General features: G+C 40.6%; 2 protein-coding genes across 12 annotated transcripts in view; both read right to left on the reverse strand.

Moving 5' to 3' along the window:
• LOC108098815 (F-actin-monooxygenase Mical) overlaps positions 1-17,808 on the reverse strand; it is a 42,778-nt gene that overhangs the window by 21,186 nt on the left and 3,784 nt on the right. For 9 of the 11 annotated variants that reach the window (XR_001771877.1, XR_001771876.1, XR_001771875.1 and 6 more), the window contains exons 3-4: positions 16,418-16,499; positions 5,608-5,659 (exon numbers count right to left, since the gene is read on the reverse strand). The gene's annotated coding sequence lies outside the window, so the exon portion shown is untranslated. Of the gene's footprint in view, positions 1-5,561; positions 5,660-16,417; positions 16,500-17,808 lie in introns of all 11 variants that reach the window. The other 2 variants (XR_001771873.1, XR_001771874.1) reach the window with 2 other exon arrangements.
• LOC108098821 lies at positions 898-1,785 on the reverse strand. The gene has a single exon (XM_017201974.2). It carries the CDS (start codon positions 1,560-1,562, stop codon positions 1,089-1,091), a length of 474 nt encoding a protein of 157 aa, XP_017057463.1. The 5' UTR covers positions 1,563-1,785; the 3' UTR covers positions 898-1,088.

The raw sequence follows: 17,808 nt of genomic DNA on the forward strand, positions 1-17,808 counted from the left end.
GAAACACAATCCCCTTTCATCCTCCCACCCAAAAAGGAACTAACAAAGAGCTTTTTAACTGAACTTGTCATCATCTTGGTTGTTTGCTCTCCTTTTTGTTTTGCTTACAGATTCAAATGACAACTGAAATCTTGCCGGCAGAGCATTATAATTCCATTAATTGAATCAGAAATCAGAAAGAATTACTCATGCTGCGGGGTCCAGCGATAAAAATAAAAACCGTTGAACAAAGCGCAGAAAAGCAGGAAATTAACGAGGAAATCTTCCGATGGAAAGCTCAACTTTTGCATACCCTTAAAACCGATCTGTAGAAACCCTCATAAATAATAAAAATCCCAATAGCCAATTAACTCTCTTTGAACTCAAGCAGAGCGTTTTGTGCAAACCTATTTTAGCCAACTCCTGAATATAATTGGAATAGCCTTTGAGTGCTGACAAGTGAGCCAGACAAAAGCCAAAGGCAAATGAGCCGGTAAAAGCTGCCACTCGAGTTTGAACTTCTGTTTGGATTCGCCTAGACAGGCAACAACCTTACAATGGACAGTCGGGAGCGGAAAGCTGAGCTGGGAACTGAGAACTGGGAGCTGCCAAGTGGGAGCTGCAAGGTGGAAACCCTGAAGTGGAGTGCCATTTGCGCCGGGGCAAATAAAAAAATATAAAAAGTAAGCCACAAGACCGCAGCTGTTTGTTCTTTGTGCGAGTGTTTGCTGGATGTGAATGTCCCGCGTTCACTCAATTGCACAAAGGACAATAGCCCCTGGGAAAATGGAAACCGAACAAACGAGGACGAGTCATTGCCCCATTTAAGGAAACTTCAATCAGGTTTAGTGGATCACCTCTATTTAAATATTGAAGGGAACCTTCGAGAAACCCTCAAAGTTCAGTGGATCACCTCTATTTAAGTTATTGAAGGGAGGAGCATTTAAAAATATGCTCATAAACGTTTTATTCTTATCCTAACTAAAATCCAATCCAATCCAATGTTGTCCAAATGCGAAGCTCAGTTCGTTTTTATTGGACATTAAAAACTTTTTCCTGCACTCACAAATCTGCGCACAGATTGGCACAATTTTAAAACTGGATAATTTTCACTGGGTGGAGACGACTTGCAGGCGGCGTCGGACCTCCAGGGGCATGTCCCCGGATGGCAGTCGTTCGGGCTGCTCGCCCGGGGTCGTCCGCCGGTATCCGTTCGCAGTGACCATGGGCGGCGAACCGTCCAGCTGCTGCAGCTTGAGCATCAGGGGCGACATCTGGGGCGGTGATCCGTTGGGGCCGCTGCGACCCGCCAGAATGTCGGCAGCATACTGATCGATGTCCCGGCCCAGCTGCTCCACCACCGGCTGCACCACCGAGTAGCGGCCGTTCACACAGCTGAAGAACCCCTGGCGCTCCCCGCCCTCGAGGACATCGGTGACCACCGGGCGGATGCGTGGCAGCGGCAGGCGGTAGACGTCGGCCACCCGCTCGGTCACCTCGTAACTGGTCGCCGGACGGCCGAGAACCTTCAAGACTTCCAGGACCAGAGCACCATTCTGTCGGCCCAAGTTCGTGGGATTCATTTTCTGGCACACGCGGTTCTACAATTATGGCACTCACTGTGCCCTTGCCTCAGATCTTGAATACTACTTATTATCGTATTGCTAAAAATTAACAATGAATTTTCGCAATTTTTCGTTTGCGGCGCAAGCCAAAAAGGGTAAATCTAAATATTTTTGGTTGGAAAATACTAGTTGAAATGTTGATTGTCCCGATGTTCGTATAAAACTAAATTGAGACTCAGATTGAATAAATATTTGCGTTGGAGATAAGACCGGAAGGTTACTGGGATTTCCTTTTTTGGTTTTGCGTAAACGTGGTTGTTTTTCGTTTTGAAAAAGTGATATGAAGTTTTCACAAACCCTTTCTTTAATCTACCTTTCAGCTTGAATATAAAATTAACGAAGGATATCCTGTATAAAAATGAACTCTACAGTGGAAAGGGGAAAATCCTTTGTGAAATAATATTCAACGTAATATAAATAAAGCGGCTCATGCTTTCAGAAAAGGTTCCTTCTTTGCATAGATATTATCCCTGACAAATTGTTATACAGCAACCCACACAAGAAATCCTATCCCAATGCCAAAGTCAGTTCCGATTTTTGTTGGCTCATCGTCTACTGAAGTTCGGGGCAAAAATTCGTTTGGCGCCAAGAAAGTCATAAAAGAGCTCGCTTAATGCCCCCAACCACGCCCACTGTTCGGACAGGAAAGGGGCGGCGGGTAGCTGAGTGGGTGGGTCACGCAATTGGCGACAGTTCGACTATCTCCCTTTCCTGCTCTTTTTACAGAGGAAAAAATTGTCATTTTAATTGAAAAGCGGCTTATAAATTTTCAAAGTTTTTGAAAGGGTTTCCTATATTTTAATTATATTTCTTTTTATTTAACTGGTAACCTCTTTTCAGCTGATTGATTGTGATCATAATTGATCAAGAACTGAGTATAATTTTCTTTCCGTGTATCCCTCGATTTATTTCGCTCCCTCGCAATCCCTCGCTGTTTGTCTGGGTTAAACAAAAGCCTTGTGGGTCACATTGGGCACACACCACATTATGTCATTGCGCGGACGAAGGGGGGAAACGCCAAGGGAAATGGGAAGTGGGTGGTGAAAAGAGATGAAACACGAAAATTAAAGTCGCAAGAAAATGAAAAGTTAAACGCTTATCGATTTTGGTCTGCTGTTTTATCAGCCAACTGTCGCCACAACGCGAAGTTTGTTGAGGCAGGGAGGGAAATTAAAATTAACCAAAAATCTTGGGGAGGGCAGGGTATACAAACAACCGGCGAGGGTGGACTGCAGCAGGCTTTCCCTTTCGAATTTCGGGGGTTAGACGTTCAGGTGACTCATCTTTTTTGAACATTTTCGCTTATGCGAGGGTGGCCCAAAAAGAGCCCGCCATTTTTACAGCTCAATTACTCATAAATTCAGAAATAAAAACTTAATTGTGGGCTGTAGGCAAACGGAAGATTTCATAGTTTATAAAGTGATGCACATGGCTGCCGGACAAGATCAAGGTTCTCGAAAACAAATGAACCATTTCAGTTCGAAAATCTGAAATTTCTCTTACTTTTCCTAGTTGAAACTTGGCCGATGGCCAGAAAATTTGTATTAAACATTCAAAACACAAACATTTCGTTTTCTCATTCATAAACAAAATTATTAATTCTGTTCAATTTTATCTTATGTTTTCCCAATTTCACTTTTGCCAAAATTGTGTGCTCACCTGAAGCAATTGACTCGTTAGTTCAAATGTTTTTCGGTTATATCACAATGTTTTGTATTTGTTTATTTAATTTTTATTCGGAGCGTCTCGTTGCGAGTTGAAGAGCCACTTGATCGGTAATGAAGCTTCGCTACTGCCCGGGATCATTTTTAAGGCAATTTAATAAAAACACTCTACAAAGGCAGACGACAAAGGTACAATGAGTCCAGTCAGGTGAACAAAAGCCAGGAACACTCGAACCACCCCAACAACGTGAGAACTTCGTCACAAACTGTTGATATACAGAAAAACCATAAAGGAAACTCTAATTATAGATTTATAGATATTGTATCTTCCATCGGAACCCATTGAACAAGTGTTTATTTTTTATCACCAAAAAAAAAACAAGGTGATGGCAGATGGTAGTTAGGAAACACCTCGATAAGAAAACACTTTCTTGGACACTTTCTAATAACATCACAGAAACAGAAGAAATACTTTTAGACTTTGCCATGAAAGTCACGTAATTCTTATAATTTCTAGTTATTTTATACGTTGAACTTTTATGTGACAATAGTTGATAGAAATATGTGACTGAAACGTGAAGAGTTTCTAGAAGTTATTTACGTAGAGAAATCAATGGAAATTTTCTGAAGCACTCAAAGTTTGAGAGAAAATTCTCAACTAATAAACTTCTCAATTTCAAACAAAGTTTCTTAGCACCTCTACGCTTCAGAAGTATGGGCAAATACACAGAGCTTGGATAAAAAGCCATATGCAAATAGGCAGGCGCTGATTGATTTGCGCTCGTTGTTTTCTAATTTTGGTTCCTATGCCAATTGATCGACAGCCTTGCAGACGAAACGAAAATTGTTGAAATTGTACAAATTGATTTATGAACGCCAAGCAGACATTGGAGCCACACAAACAACAATGCGGAAGCGCCAACAAGCGTGTTTTTTTGGGATTAGGGGTACTCACTGCCAGCGGAAAACTCAAAAGCGAAATCATTTGACCAAGTGTGACAATTAAAAAAGCAACGCCTCCGGCGCTTTTCTTTACCTTTCCGCTGGTTTCACAATTACAACAAGATGACAAGTGAAAAATAATGAAAATAAATTTGATTGACTAAGTCTTGTCGCCAAGTTTTGGTTGGCAGCCAACTTAAATTTAGACAATTGTTATAAATTTGTTGGCGTATTTTATTTGGCACTAACAGACTTGGCCAAATAAATTACGTTTAATTAGTGGGATCCGGTCAAAGCGCCGACAGTTCAGCTTACTTCACGATGTTAGCAATTAAATATAGTATATATTGAGACACCCTAACTATATATTTTACTTTCGCAATTTTCTAGTTAGCTAAAACTTTCAGAACTTGGTGGGCATTTTACAAGAAAGTTTGCCTGTCACTTGGCAAAGAGTTAAACATATAGTGCTGCTGCACCATCAAGTGTAATCCGAGGCAGAAAGATATTCGAATAGACAGAGCAGCATAGCGTACGTTCGCTTAAACATTTTTCGCTATTCTTAGCCAAACAAAATTGGGTCAGCAAACGATGCGGTTGGCCAACTCGCAGCCACGAGCCAAACATTTTCCCACCGAAATTGAGCGAGATGAGGGGTGGATCTGCGAGGCGCCTTCAACTTTTTTTCTGCACTTACATATATCTGTATATTCTGTTTATAAATAAATAGCAAATTAATTGATTTTTAGTGTTTACCCCCGACTCGCATTCGTTTTTTATTCCCTACGCAAGCCGTATTTCTTGCTAAGCGAATTTTAATGCAAAATCAATTTTATGCCTCCCGGCAACTTCAAATGACATCATCGGTGAAAGAAAAACGAGTAGGTGAAGGTGCCCATTCATCGATTCAATTTCCTTGCGGCACAGCAGCATCCTTTGTGGATAATCCTTTTTGACATCATTTGATGTAGAGATGGCGTCATCATAGATTTAAAGTATATAAATCGATTTAAATTTAAGGGAAAAAACTTTCCATAACAGGAATTGCTATCATTTAAATTACTATTCAGCTTTCCATCTCTAGTTGAAAGATTTTGCAGTCATAATTTATTTAAAAACGCCCTATTTTTTTCGCATGAGAGACTCACTTCCTGCACACTTCAGCCCATGTTTAAATAATAAAAAATATATATGCCGCCTGTACAGGAAAAAGAAACGAAGCCGGGCGTGGCAAAAACCCTACTCCCCAATCCGCCCAGTTGCATTACAACTGGGATTGGGGTCAGACCCGGACAAAGTTCTCCTCTTGGAGCAACAAATTTAATAAACAACAAAATGCACACAAATTTACATAAATATTCTACTCTTTGCGGGGTTTAATTGCACACTCAGCTCACTTGTCTCAGTCGATGTCGATGTCGTGTGGGCCTGTCATATATGCAGCATTAACTGTAAGCAAAGGAAATATAATACGATACGATTAGATCGAGTTGAGTACGAATGCAATCTAAATAACTAGGAGGTATATTTATTGTGTTTAATTATGCCACCAACTCGTGTGACATTTCAATGTTGAGGCCAATTAAAGATATCGGCCTGCTCGTTAAATTCATGTGGGCTGTGCGAATAATTCAGAAAGCCCCCAAACCAACAACAACTGAAAACCAATTTATAAATGTCTTTGGGCTTATGATGGATTTCCAGTTGTGTGCGAGTCGCGTGGGCCACCAAGACAAAGAATTATGCAAAAAAAAAATATTGTTTAATAATATATGGTTCGACAATGTGAACCGAAACGTTGCACACACTTTTGGGGATATTTATAGTACAATTAAAAAAAAAACTATTGCTGTGGAGAACTTTTAACACATTGACATATCTTAGACATATTTTTGTCCGTACAACTTTTGAAAGAGTATACATGTTTTCAACATCAAAGCTAGGAAAACACCGTGAGCTGAATGCAAGCCCAATTTAATTGCATATGAAATGCAAAAATATGGGCAAGGTCTCAACCAAAAGCAGATTGAGTACGGCAGATTGCAAGAACAATTTATTGCATGTTCAATTGCAATAGCAGACAAGGTAAACAAACAAAATCGCAGACGTAAACACCTGCTTAGGTAACGTCGGCTACCACATGGCAATTACCACATCCTTTTACCTGAGTCCCCCCATCCTCGTAAAATTCGCACTGGACCCCCTCCCCTCTCTCCATACCCCTCGAGCAGTTAAAACTGAAAAAACTACGAACGAATGGGCATTTATTCAAAGCAACAGCCCGGGCACGAAAATGGCATTAAACTCGGTGGAGAAGAAGACGATGACGCTAGACGACTGACGATGAATAAAACACTTCGAGTCTCCGGTCCCCAGCGGAAAATGCAAACGAAAACCCCAACCAAAACTGGCCAGAGACAAGACCAAAAGGAAATAGCCGAAAAAGAAAATCCAAACGCAAAATCACGTGGCTAACCGCATCCACGTACAATTGGAGAAAATTGCATTTCAAAAAGGGGAAATGCAAAATGCTCTTTCAAAACGAATTCTAGAAAGCAACCAAAATGCCAATGAGTTTCAATATTAAAAAGAAATAATTTGGAATCTTTGGGAAGGACATAGATAGTTACTATTTTCTGTTTTCATAATGTAAACTTAACGTTTTACCAAAGTTCATATACTCCGTTAAAGGATATCGGAAAGTAGCAGCAAAAGGTTTGCGTCTCCTTTTTGGCAGTTTTGGCAATTTTGGCGGCTGCCGTTTTGCACTGCCTGCAATGAATGAAATTAAATGTTGCCAATGGGGATAGACTCGCGAATAGAAAAAAACAACATAGCCAGAAATGCTAGCATGCAAACAATAACAACCGCCACAGCACAACTCGTTTTGTTGTTAGCTGGTTTGGTTCGCTGGTTGCCGCAGCAGCCGTCAAAAGTTGCCAAACTTGGCCAAGTGTGCAATGGCAAGTGTTCAGTTATTTTTATAGCCACCGCAGCAGCAGCGGCAACAACAACAACAACAACTACAGCTACAACAACAGAAACCACGACAACCATGACAAGTGCAGCAAACTCTTGGCCAGGCAAAGGTGAAATATGATTGCAGGCTGGTTGGCCCCAAGTCTTGAGCCTTAAGGAAAACCAAGCCGAGGCAAAATTCGTTTGCCAAATCGTTGTTATTGCTGTTGTTGTTGTTGTTGTTGTTGTAGCGCTTTCACTAGTTGCGCCGCCGACTTTTCCCATTTCGAAAACGCGGCTCTTACAGTTGGCCTATAACTCGAAGCATTGGCATGCCGAATTTCGGCCCAATAAATGAACATGTGCTGGCGGCCAAAAATTCTATACAATATGTGCGGCCGCACCCAAATTGTTTTACAAATTTTGTACATAAATATGCAAATTTGTTGGTTGATGTTGTTCATTAGTTTGATGAACATTTGATGAATATGAAAAGTTGTTTGCATAATTTAAGCGAAAAGAGAGAGGTACACATTTGGCTTCTTGCCACTTATATTGTGTTAAATAGATTTTAATTGATCAAAAAAGAAGGGTGGTACAGGAATTTAAACTTTTTTTTAGCAAATTAATAAATTAGGGAAACCAAATAGTACGTTTCAGATAAGATTTCAATAAAAATGGTTAAAAATAACCTTTATTCCCTCATAATGTTTTTGCTCTGCAAAAATCTTATTTATTTTAAGAGTTTGTAAAGCATTAGATACAGCGTGATGTGCTCCGCTTTCAGTTTCGTTCTACGTTTATCTCTATTTGCATTCTTCACCAGCTATGAGTAAAGTTACCACTCGCTACTACACTCTTTCGCCAGATTTATAAGCTAGTTTAACCCGTTCAAAATACGGCAGCTGCAGCAAGCTAAGTGGTCTATGGCACGTTATAAGCCAAACAAGCGAAAAACGTAAACAGAAGGGAGACAAATAAAGCAGACTGTGAGATAAAGTATCTGGAGATGACAAATCTGAGATACGGCACCGCCCTGAGCTGCGAAGATAAATAGATGACCTGACCTTTAGTCGCACTGCGATGCCACGGATGCCACAAAGAAACAAAAGAGAGGCTGCCACAATGCCGGCAGTTAATCATCGGTTATATCATTGACCTCCCGAGAGTTCGAGGCGGGCTTCTCCTGCATAATCAGTCGGCCAGACACACACAACCTCCGCGTTTTTTTTTTTGCTGCTCACCACCGCAGCATAATTAACATTTGAGCGCTAAATGTAATTAGCGATTGCCTGCACTTAATTGCACTTTCATTGAGCAGAGTTCATTGCCGCATCTCGTAGCTTTTGTGTTGTGTCAAATGTTGCTCCGTGTCAAACACAATATTCAATTTTCTTTTGCGCCGCCCATCAAACTTTCTGGCTGCGCCGGCGATTGAGTATCTGCAAGATACACAAAAGCAGAGCCAAGAGCCAACAAACAAACGCGCCTCGGAAAATAAACAAGCACACACATCGAGATGCACCGCTGCCAACGCAAAGCGTTTGGGTCGTGTACTTTGTTTAAAAATAACAAGAAAATAAGAAAATGTATATGCTCTGCCAGCACTGCAGTTCTGCCTTCCCAAAAGATACGGGCCCACTCGATGCACACAGCTGGGTCTCCGCTTCCACTGTAAACACTGCGTCTAAATAAACCCCATTCAAGGATGGTTCGCAGCAGCTTCTTCAAAGCGTTTCTGACCTCAAACAAGTTCTAAAAAGTCACAGGTTTATTTTGTGAGGGAGGAGCAGGCAAACACATTTCAATTGAAAAGTTTAAAGGCAATGGTTGTTTACTTTCAGCGAAAAGAGTTCGTAGATTAAACTGGAATGCATGGTGCTTTCAAATTAAGTTCAATCTAATTTACACAGAAATTAGTATGTATTCAAAAACATATTCCATAAAATTAATAGCCTTCGCTTTAATTCCACATAACCAAACATCAATTACTTTTCGCGTAAATGCAGTTGCACTTTAAATTCAGATATGGCAGGATCACTTACACACGAGGCACTCGAGGTGATATATTTAGACCACTCACGCAGAAAGTTGACAAAGAAAGGCGACTTCGAGCCGCCTCGAGTGCCAAGGCCCGAGGTGGGAAATTGCGATTTTCACGCACCGCTCCCCGTGCGATTTACTCCTGTGCAACACAACGTTACCTGTCCCTGACTTTTTTCTTTTTTTTCTTTTGCTTTTTGATGTCGCTTTAAGCGTGCGTGAAGTGCGGCTATTAGGAAAAATGTGTCTCTTGCAAAGGCAATGCGCCTATTTTTAGTGCATTGGCTCCGCCAGCTTCGGGTTGGCCATGAAAATGTATCTGCATCTGAGTTGGTTGCAGTTGCAGGTGTACTGGCTGCGGCGGCACAGGTGAAAGTATTTAATTATGCGTCTGCGGCATGACAAATCTGTTGGTGTTGATGAATTGCCATTGCAATGCAAAACATCCTTGGCTAAATGTCGGCCTGCCAAGTGAATTTCCCGGCGCATATGGCCAGCGGATGCGAAAAAAAAACAACGCTCGGACAGGAAAGTGAGTGCCCAAAATGGGACTCGTCGGATTGGCGTTTTCATTGGAAAAAACGGCGAGGCAACATCGCCATGTGTGGCACTCACAGGGGCGCTGATCGCTGCTCGATAACAATGGGCAAACATTTATCGGAAACGCAAAACAAACAAAGTGTCAATTGGCCGGGATTTCGCCTTGCCAATTGCTCTCGTATCTCTTAGCCACTTGCGTGTTTATTTGTTTGCCAAACTTGTTTGTTTGCCCGCCTTCGCCCCCGACTTCCCGTTTTGGTATTAATTTGCTTAGCAATTGACACTTGTCTGCCATGAATATTTGAGCTGGTTTCGAATAGTTGGCAGATGTCGCATGGATTTCACTTTCTATATTTCCTCGGAGAATTTGAGTGTATTTGCTAAGCCGAGGGGAATTCAGTTTCCCATTTTCATGTTATTACAGCCAGATTTCTTTAAGGTTCCCTGATGATTTATATTTAATTGGGAGAATTTCAGAATTGCGAATGAGATTGCTTATCTAATCGCTTCTGAATTTTCCTGGGAATTGTCTATAAATCTCAGCGGCACACCGGGCGTATGAGTAACAATTCATATAAAACATTGCTGGGAGTTCTGCGATGACAACGGAATGGCGAATGTGCCAATTATTGCCAGCTATTAAGTCGCTAATTTGCCAAACGATTAACCAGGTGCACTTAAAATGAAAATTTGCTTGATTTTAGACTATAAACAGTGCATGAGCAATCGACATTGTCAAAAGATGAGCTGACGAAATACAATCTAAATCGAAAGCTAAGCCAACCGAGCAAAGCCATCGGTTTTAAAGTGCAACTGCAACTATTTTTACATTCAATTTTATTTATATTCAAGCATTTCTTGCTGCTGCAGTTATTTTGATTCGATTTCGTTGTCCGCTGGCATTTTCATTGCAACAGCAATAGCAATAGCAACCTCACCCGCAGCAGAAGCCGCCCAGCAATTGTTGAACGGATCGAACATATTCGAGGCCTGGTTGTTAGACAATTTTCATTTGCAGTTTGTTTTAACGCGCAAATATTTGCACAATCCTCAGGCCGCTGCAATTGTTGCTGCATTTTGCCTCTGCCGCTGCTGCTTTGCTTTAGTTTCAGTTGCTGTTTCGGTCCTCTGAGCGCTAATTGAGTGAGCACACGACAGGCAGGCAGGCAGACATTCAGACATACAGCCAGTCAGCCAGCCAGTCAGTCAGATGGACGGACGGACTGTCAAGCAGCTCTAGAGGAGAAATGAAAAACGCAGCGAGGTCTGGCAGAGATCTGGCCGAACCATATAATGTGGGCCATACATCGAACAACAATAACAACAACAACAACAACAACTATGCTTCCCCCCAGCGGCTCCATACACTTTTTTCATGGCTCGGGAAGTTTGAGGCATGCAACACGCCATAAACTTCAAGGAAGTTGCCCAAACGATCATCAACAGCAGCAGCATGCGTTCCGAAAGGAATTTTGATTGCCCCACTGCAAGTGATTCGACCCACACCCCTGGCCAACTGGCCACTCGACCACTGTCCATAAAATTGTCATAAATTTAATCCGATAAAGTTTCATTTCATGTGGCGGGTCTGCCCGTCTAATCAGCAGCCTCATAATCCCCATCATCATTACGGCTATCACTGCACAAAAAAAGAAATCAGCTGACTATCAAATCAAAAAGAGGGGATCAACCAGACTTGTTTAATTTTTATGTTGTTCCCAAAACCCCACTGAATAATTATAATTGAGAGAACTAAAACAAAAAGCTAAATATACTACAGCTACAACACTCACCATTTTATCTTTCTGTGTAGCATTATGTTTTGTGTGGTTATTGTTACCATAATATATATATATTCCGTTGACAGTCCGCATCATTTCCACTGCGCATCAACGCACATTTTCCGAGTTTCTTTTTTTGGGTCAAACATTCATTTTTTTTTACGTTGAACAACCAAAGTCAGTGAACTTCTGGTTACATGAAATATTGAGGAAAGTTCTGTGTCTTGGCAGAATGATGGAGCGGCACACTGACAGACTGATGAGCGCTTTTCCACTTAATCAAATTGGCTTCCATGAAAACGTTTTTATTTAAATTTAATCGTTTGAGAGTTAAATTGCGTTATTGATTTGCGAGGCCGAGAGCAACAAGTTAAGCATGAAACCGAAATCGATAAATATCTATCTCTCGTTCCTCTTGGGAATGTGAGTGTGTGCGTAAAGAATCTTGTTAGATGTGGCCGCTCTCACTTAGCATTTGCAATTTACTCAGGAATGCTGCTCTTTGTAGTGGCGAAGTTTCGCTTTCTAAATGCCTCGCATTACTCATACGACACGATGTACAATGTTGCAAGTTAGCTAGGAAGGTTAAGGAAAAGTGGCTTGGTGGCTAAACTGTTGCCAAAATAGTGGACAATACCTTATTTACATATATAGATATACTGCTACAATTACAAGCCTAAGTTTATCAATATTACTCATACGACATGGTGTTCAAAGTATCCAGTTTTCTGTAAAAGATATACGAGGCTTAGATGTTTAAATAATGAGCCATATATTTTGCTTTCACGATGAAATATTTAATACTGTTTTAATTTTCCTTATAAATATATTATAAAGTATTTATAATCGCGTTCCACATTAAACTGATTACTTTTTTATTACCATTAAAAATTTTACTTTTCGCTGCGCTCTTTTTTTGGCCCACATTGGAGCAGCACGTGCTTCAGCTTAGCTTGATCTGCTTGCTTTTTATTTACCTTGGCCACTTGAGTTGTTTTTAATAAACTGTTAATAATGGTTAGCTTTTGGCGCTTACCAGCCACCCACGCACTGAAACACTGAGACACTGAGAGCCAAGACACCTGCCCACATTGGTCCATGAATTGTGCTGGTTTTCGACCGTTTTTTGTCGGTCTGTCTTGCTGCTACTTTGTGGTCAATAAATGTGGCCATAATAAGCCTTGTTCGGGCGTGGGCGTGGCATTTATTGTATTCCATACAAGATTTGCCATCGCGTGTGCAGACTTCTTAGTTATCGTGGAGTGTGTGTTGGCGTGCTCTGGGCAATTTCGGTTTTTTTCTCTCGTGTTTTTGCCATGAAGAGCATTTTAGTCCGATTCATTGACCAGATTCCATGACTCTACAGAATGTAAACGAATGTTTGCAGTGGTTACTTTTGTTGCTGCCTTTGCCTTTGCTGAGTTTTCTGCCGTAATTATGCGGCCTGTAAATCGTCGGCTGTCATTAGGCGCACGAGTTGACCGTGAACCAGTGACGGTTTCACATTTTCAGTTCTCTTTCGCTTTTGATTATTAAATTTTTTAAAAACACTTTTGCTAAGCCATTAAAAAGTGAAACAAAAGTAAATACAGGCAAAAAAGTTGTTTTGTTTCTTTAACTTTAAAAGTTTATTTAAGAAGATTATTTTAGATTATTTCTTATAAAATAAGTGGATATAAGTTCTTCCAAAACCCGCAACTTTTCCAATTCATATCTGATTTTAATGTGGCACATTTAAACGTTTATAATAGAATTCCCAAAAAAAAGGTTGTCAATTTTAATCCGATTCCTATGGTGGCATGACTTTAATTGGTTGTAAAGGAATTCTTAAACAAAAACAGAACGGAATTACTGATAATAATTGGTATTTCTCAATCCCCAAGGATTTAGCGGGCCTTGTTCTTCCAGTTGCATTGCCAATATCCGCTGGCAATGCAATCAAGCAGCAAAATAAAAACCATACTAAAACACCAATTCCATTGACTGACTGACTGACTGAGTGATTGAGTGATTGGGCGAACGAATGAATGAATTAGTGACGAATGGCGAGCGAGCGGGCTGCGTGGATCGATTCACGCTCGACCGACAAACTTCCGCTGCTGCTGGGCAGAAAGCTAACGAATGATAACTGTGCCATGTTTTCCACTGGGGGTTAAGTGCAAACGTCATAAACTCAATTTCTCCGATCCCCGCCCCTGGATCCGTCGAGTGCCCTTTAACTGTACTTCGGTGTGTGTACATAGTTTAGTTACCTTTCGAAAAGACAAAGCACCGGGCAAAGCAGAGTCCGACCAAAACAAAAAATGATTCATGCGCAACCAGAAACGCGGAAAGAGACGGGTATGGTAGGTTCCCCAAAGAGAGAGAGGGAGAGGGAGAAACTTGTTTCCTAGGCCCAACACGAGGCAGCGAAGCATCCAAAGATGGGGAATGCTAGCTCTCGGGGAGCATTATACACATCGAAAAAGTGGAACTTAGGAGCTCCAAAAAGAGTTCTTTAAAATTACAAAAATTAAGTTTTCCCTCTGATTAACCGATTTATTGCTTTTACCATATATGTCATAATTTATTGATCAATTAATTTCTCCTTGAAGTAACGATCATTCTTTTTGCTCGGTGCATTCTGCTCCGGGGTTTACTTTCCTTAACGGAACCCAAATCGATCCGCCCTTCTGCCATCCTTAATTGCATTGACACGCCCCGTTTATTGGACTGCGGTTGCCTGGCCCCGACTTTCCAATTGATCCGATTGATAATTGGATTTGCGTTTGCCGATTGGAAAAACGAAGCAACGGCTGCGGCGGTGGCGGCGGCGCAAAAGAAAATACCTTTCGAAATCGACTCGAATACCTTATATGGATCGAGAGTCGGAGAGTCGATTCGTGATCAATCAGCTGATTCATTAGCCCCAATTTAGTTGGTCAAGGTTTGGCCGTTTCAAAGGCGAACGTGCTTATCGCATCAACACCTTCTACAGGTCGATTTCCAATCGCAAATTGTTATCAGCGCCGCTCGATTTCAATAGAGCACTAATGAGAATGGACGAACCGCAGGCCTTATAAGGAACCCCTATTAGGAACCCCTAAACGTATATTTGTAATAGGCGCCGATCATTAAATTAAAATACACATGTTCGCGATAAGGAAATGGTATTCGCTGAATCGCACTCGCCTTGTTTTTTGAGCAGGTGATAATAGATTTGTTTGTTTAACATTGTTTGGAAATTAATTGCTTTGGTATTTAGAGGAAAACGGCAAACAGCAACGAAGGTGTTATGTTTAATTTGTGTTGTCGCTAAAATTGCAAACGAAATTGTTTGTGCAACTGTTCTTTCTATATGAAATCTGTACTAACCTCGCCCGTGTTCTTAATCATTATAATTTGCCATCAAAAATTGATTTTAAATTGCTGCGGTCACAAACCCAGTCCAAAACATTAGACAAAATAATCGCCGGACTGTGGGTGTTATTAGATCAAAAAACCAGTTTGCCTCAAGCACAAACATAATGGAGTGGGGCAAACACAGGGCTACCTGAACCATAGAATTTCCACCATATGGCAATGAACTGGGCATGTCTATGGAAACATCAATATTTTTTGTGGCCGGGACCTTTGGCCGTAAATAGCTCGAAACGCATAAACATGCCCGATGTGAGTCGCAATTTGTGGGTATGTTTGTTTCTTTTTTATTATTATTGGAGAGCTCAGCCTACAGTTCAATAAACCCACCACAAAAGCTAATTACAAAAGCCCAGCAGCAGCAACTAAAATTAAAATTTAACTACAAAATGATATGTGAAAACACAAAAATAGTTTTTTGTTTTTTGTGACAAATTGTAAAACTAATTGCACATAAAAGAGCCACAAAACCGCTGTGGAAAGAGAGATCGGGCGAGGGAGAACTCTCTCTAGATTGCTCTGCGTAATTAAAAATATAAATGAAATGGCAATTGAAGAGCCGAAATACAAATGCCCCATGCAATCAGCTTTCTTCACGCTAAAATTAGCAGCCGCCGCAAAAAACGAAAGAAGAAAGGGGCAACAGTTGCGAGTAGAATAAATTTTACACAAATTTTCCACTGATGAAAGTTTTCCTCTTTCATTATTTTTCGGCTCGTGTTTATCGAGTCTGTTAAGAGATGTTTAGATTTTCATTTCTTGTTAGGAATTCTTCTTTCTACCCCGAAACACCCAAAGTGGGTGGGCTCTGTGTGGTGCCCCAATCAATTTAAATAGATGAAAAATGCAGCCAGAAATTGAAACTGAAACTGTCAAAGCCAAATGCTGCGAGATAATTAAAAATAGTTCTTGCCGGGTTTCGATTTCGAATCTCGATTCTCGCCGATTGTCGATTCCCCCAGCTCGATTGTATTATTGGCCCAATAAACTTTGGCCTTTTCAAGTTGGCCATCGCCCAATAAAAGACGACTTTTCATTGGGTGTCAAGGAGCGTTTGCCAATTAAAAATGCATGAGGCAGGCTTATGAGACTGTCGAGCTGGCTAAGCAATATTGATAGTCGAGTGCAGGTGGGCACAACTTAAAATATCCAGGTGCACTTGACGTTGAAAAGTGTTGGCCAATAATAACTTTGATCAATGAATAATAGCAGCCAATATGAATACCATCCAATCGTTTTCGCTGCATGTTCCGTGGAATTCAAATCTCTTTCCTAAAGTTGCATAGAGAGCCGATAAGACCGTGTATCCTTATCTAATCTCGAAAAGTAAATCGCACTGAAATGGTTATAGCCGAAAACGAAGGCAATTCTTGTCCAACAGCAATTATCAGTCATTAAGTGTGGCGTTCTTAGTCACTGACATATGCCAATCTTCACTAATACGTAGATGAATTTAATATATAATTATATATTATGAACCACTCACCTTAACAAGCAATTTTGCTGGCCGAAAACATTTGTGGAGGGAAGGCGAAATATGTGATTTGTTAGCTTATCGTTTTAGTTCACTGAAAACGAAAAAGGAATAATTATTGATTTAATTGATCATAATAAACACTTGTCTAAACAAACTAATACGAAAATCGAAATATAATAAAAGAATTTTAACGATTTAACAACCACCTGCCAAACGAATAATCATTTATTTGAATAAAGTATAAGATATTTTTTCTAAGTGGTAAAATATATATCTTGATTGTCTTCGTTTTGTTCCCAGTCATGGCTAAAATACGTCATCTTTCGATCTCTGACGGTTGTGCATAATTAAGGAAGGTGAATCATGAGGTGGGATCCAAACTACCACCAATATTTTACTTTAAAAGTGCACAAGTATATGGATACAATTGTATCTGTAAACAACGAGTGTTTCCTAGAACATTCCCGCTCTTGATTTGGACGATGGCACATCCGGTCACTGTCGAATTTCAGAGAGTGCCAATGAAATGAGCTCCATTTAGAAAATCTGTTTATGTTTACTGGCCGATTCGACGAACCTCGTTCCGATCAAACATTGTCGCCTGTCAGCACTTTGCATTTGCATTGAGGAGCCAATGTTTTGTTCACTGCCATTAATTGGCCTTCGCTTTGACTCCGGGTTATCGAGCATGCAAATGCAATTTGTTTGGATGCCTCCAATTGAGAAATGGCAAGCCACTCGGATGGGGTGTTTGCATGGAGATTCAAATCAATAAATCGCGAAAAGTGTTTAGTCAATAAAGCACTTGCAGGTTTTACAATAAAAATGAAGGGGGTTCAAATCATATTTTTGGATTTATTCGTTCTTATTGCTCAGTAAACAAAGTATAAACTCTATATAAAAGTGGCATTATAACTATGGAATAAAATATAGAATATAGAATAGATACCAACAAGAAACTTATCAATATTATTCAAGCATGACCTCATCAAAATTGCCCTGAATTAGAGCACGAAATTTGAGCAACCCTCCCACCAACAGGGAGTTATATTGCTTCGGGATAATCTCCAGTTTTTGTCTCACTCCAAGGTAAACTTCCTGGGAAATTGAAAAACTTGTGGTTGGAAATATAGCGCAACTTTTGTATACACATGTGCTTACAGCAAAACCATGGAAATGTAAGTTTGTATAGGTAAAACGAGAAGGTGAGTGAGCCATGCTAGAAGCTGTCGAAGCGTAAAAACTTAATCATATTAAGAGCTCGAAAATCGCAAACCGGCTCCTAAACTTGGTCTAGAAGGCAAAAGGGCTGATTAAACGATAGACGGATGGCTGGATGAATGAAACGAACGGGTGAGTGGCTGAGTGAATAAACTGAGTGGGTAAATGAGCAAAGTTAA

Source organism: Drosophila ficusphila, unplaced genomic scaffold (genome assembly GCF_018152265.1).
Source record: "Drosophila ficusphila isolate 14025-0441.05 unplaced genomic scaffold, ASM1815226v1 contig_791, whole genome shotgun sequence".
Classification (NCBI taxonomy): domain Eukaryota; kingdom Metazoa; phylum Arthropoda; class Insecta; order Diptera; family Drosophilidae; genus Drosophila; species Drosophila ficusphila.

Coding starts and splice junctions, on each gene's coding strand:
- LOC108098821 (XM_017201974.2), bottom strand. CDS start 1,562: ATGAATCCCACGAACTTGGGCCGACAGAATGGTGCTCTGGTCCTGGAA.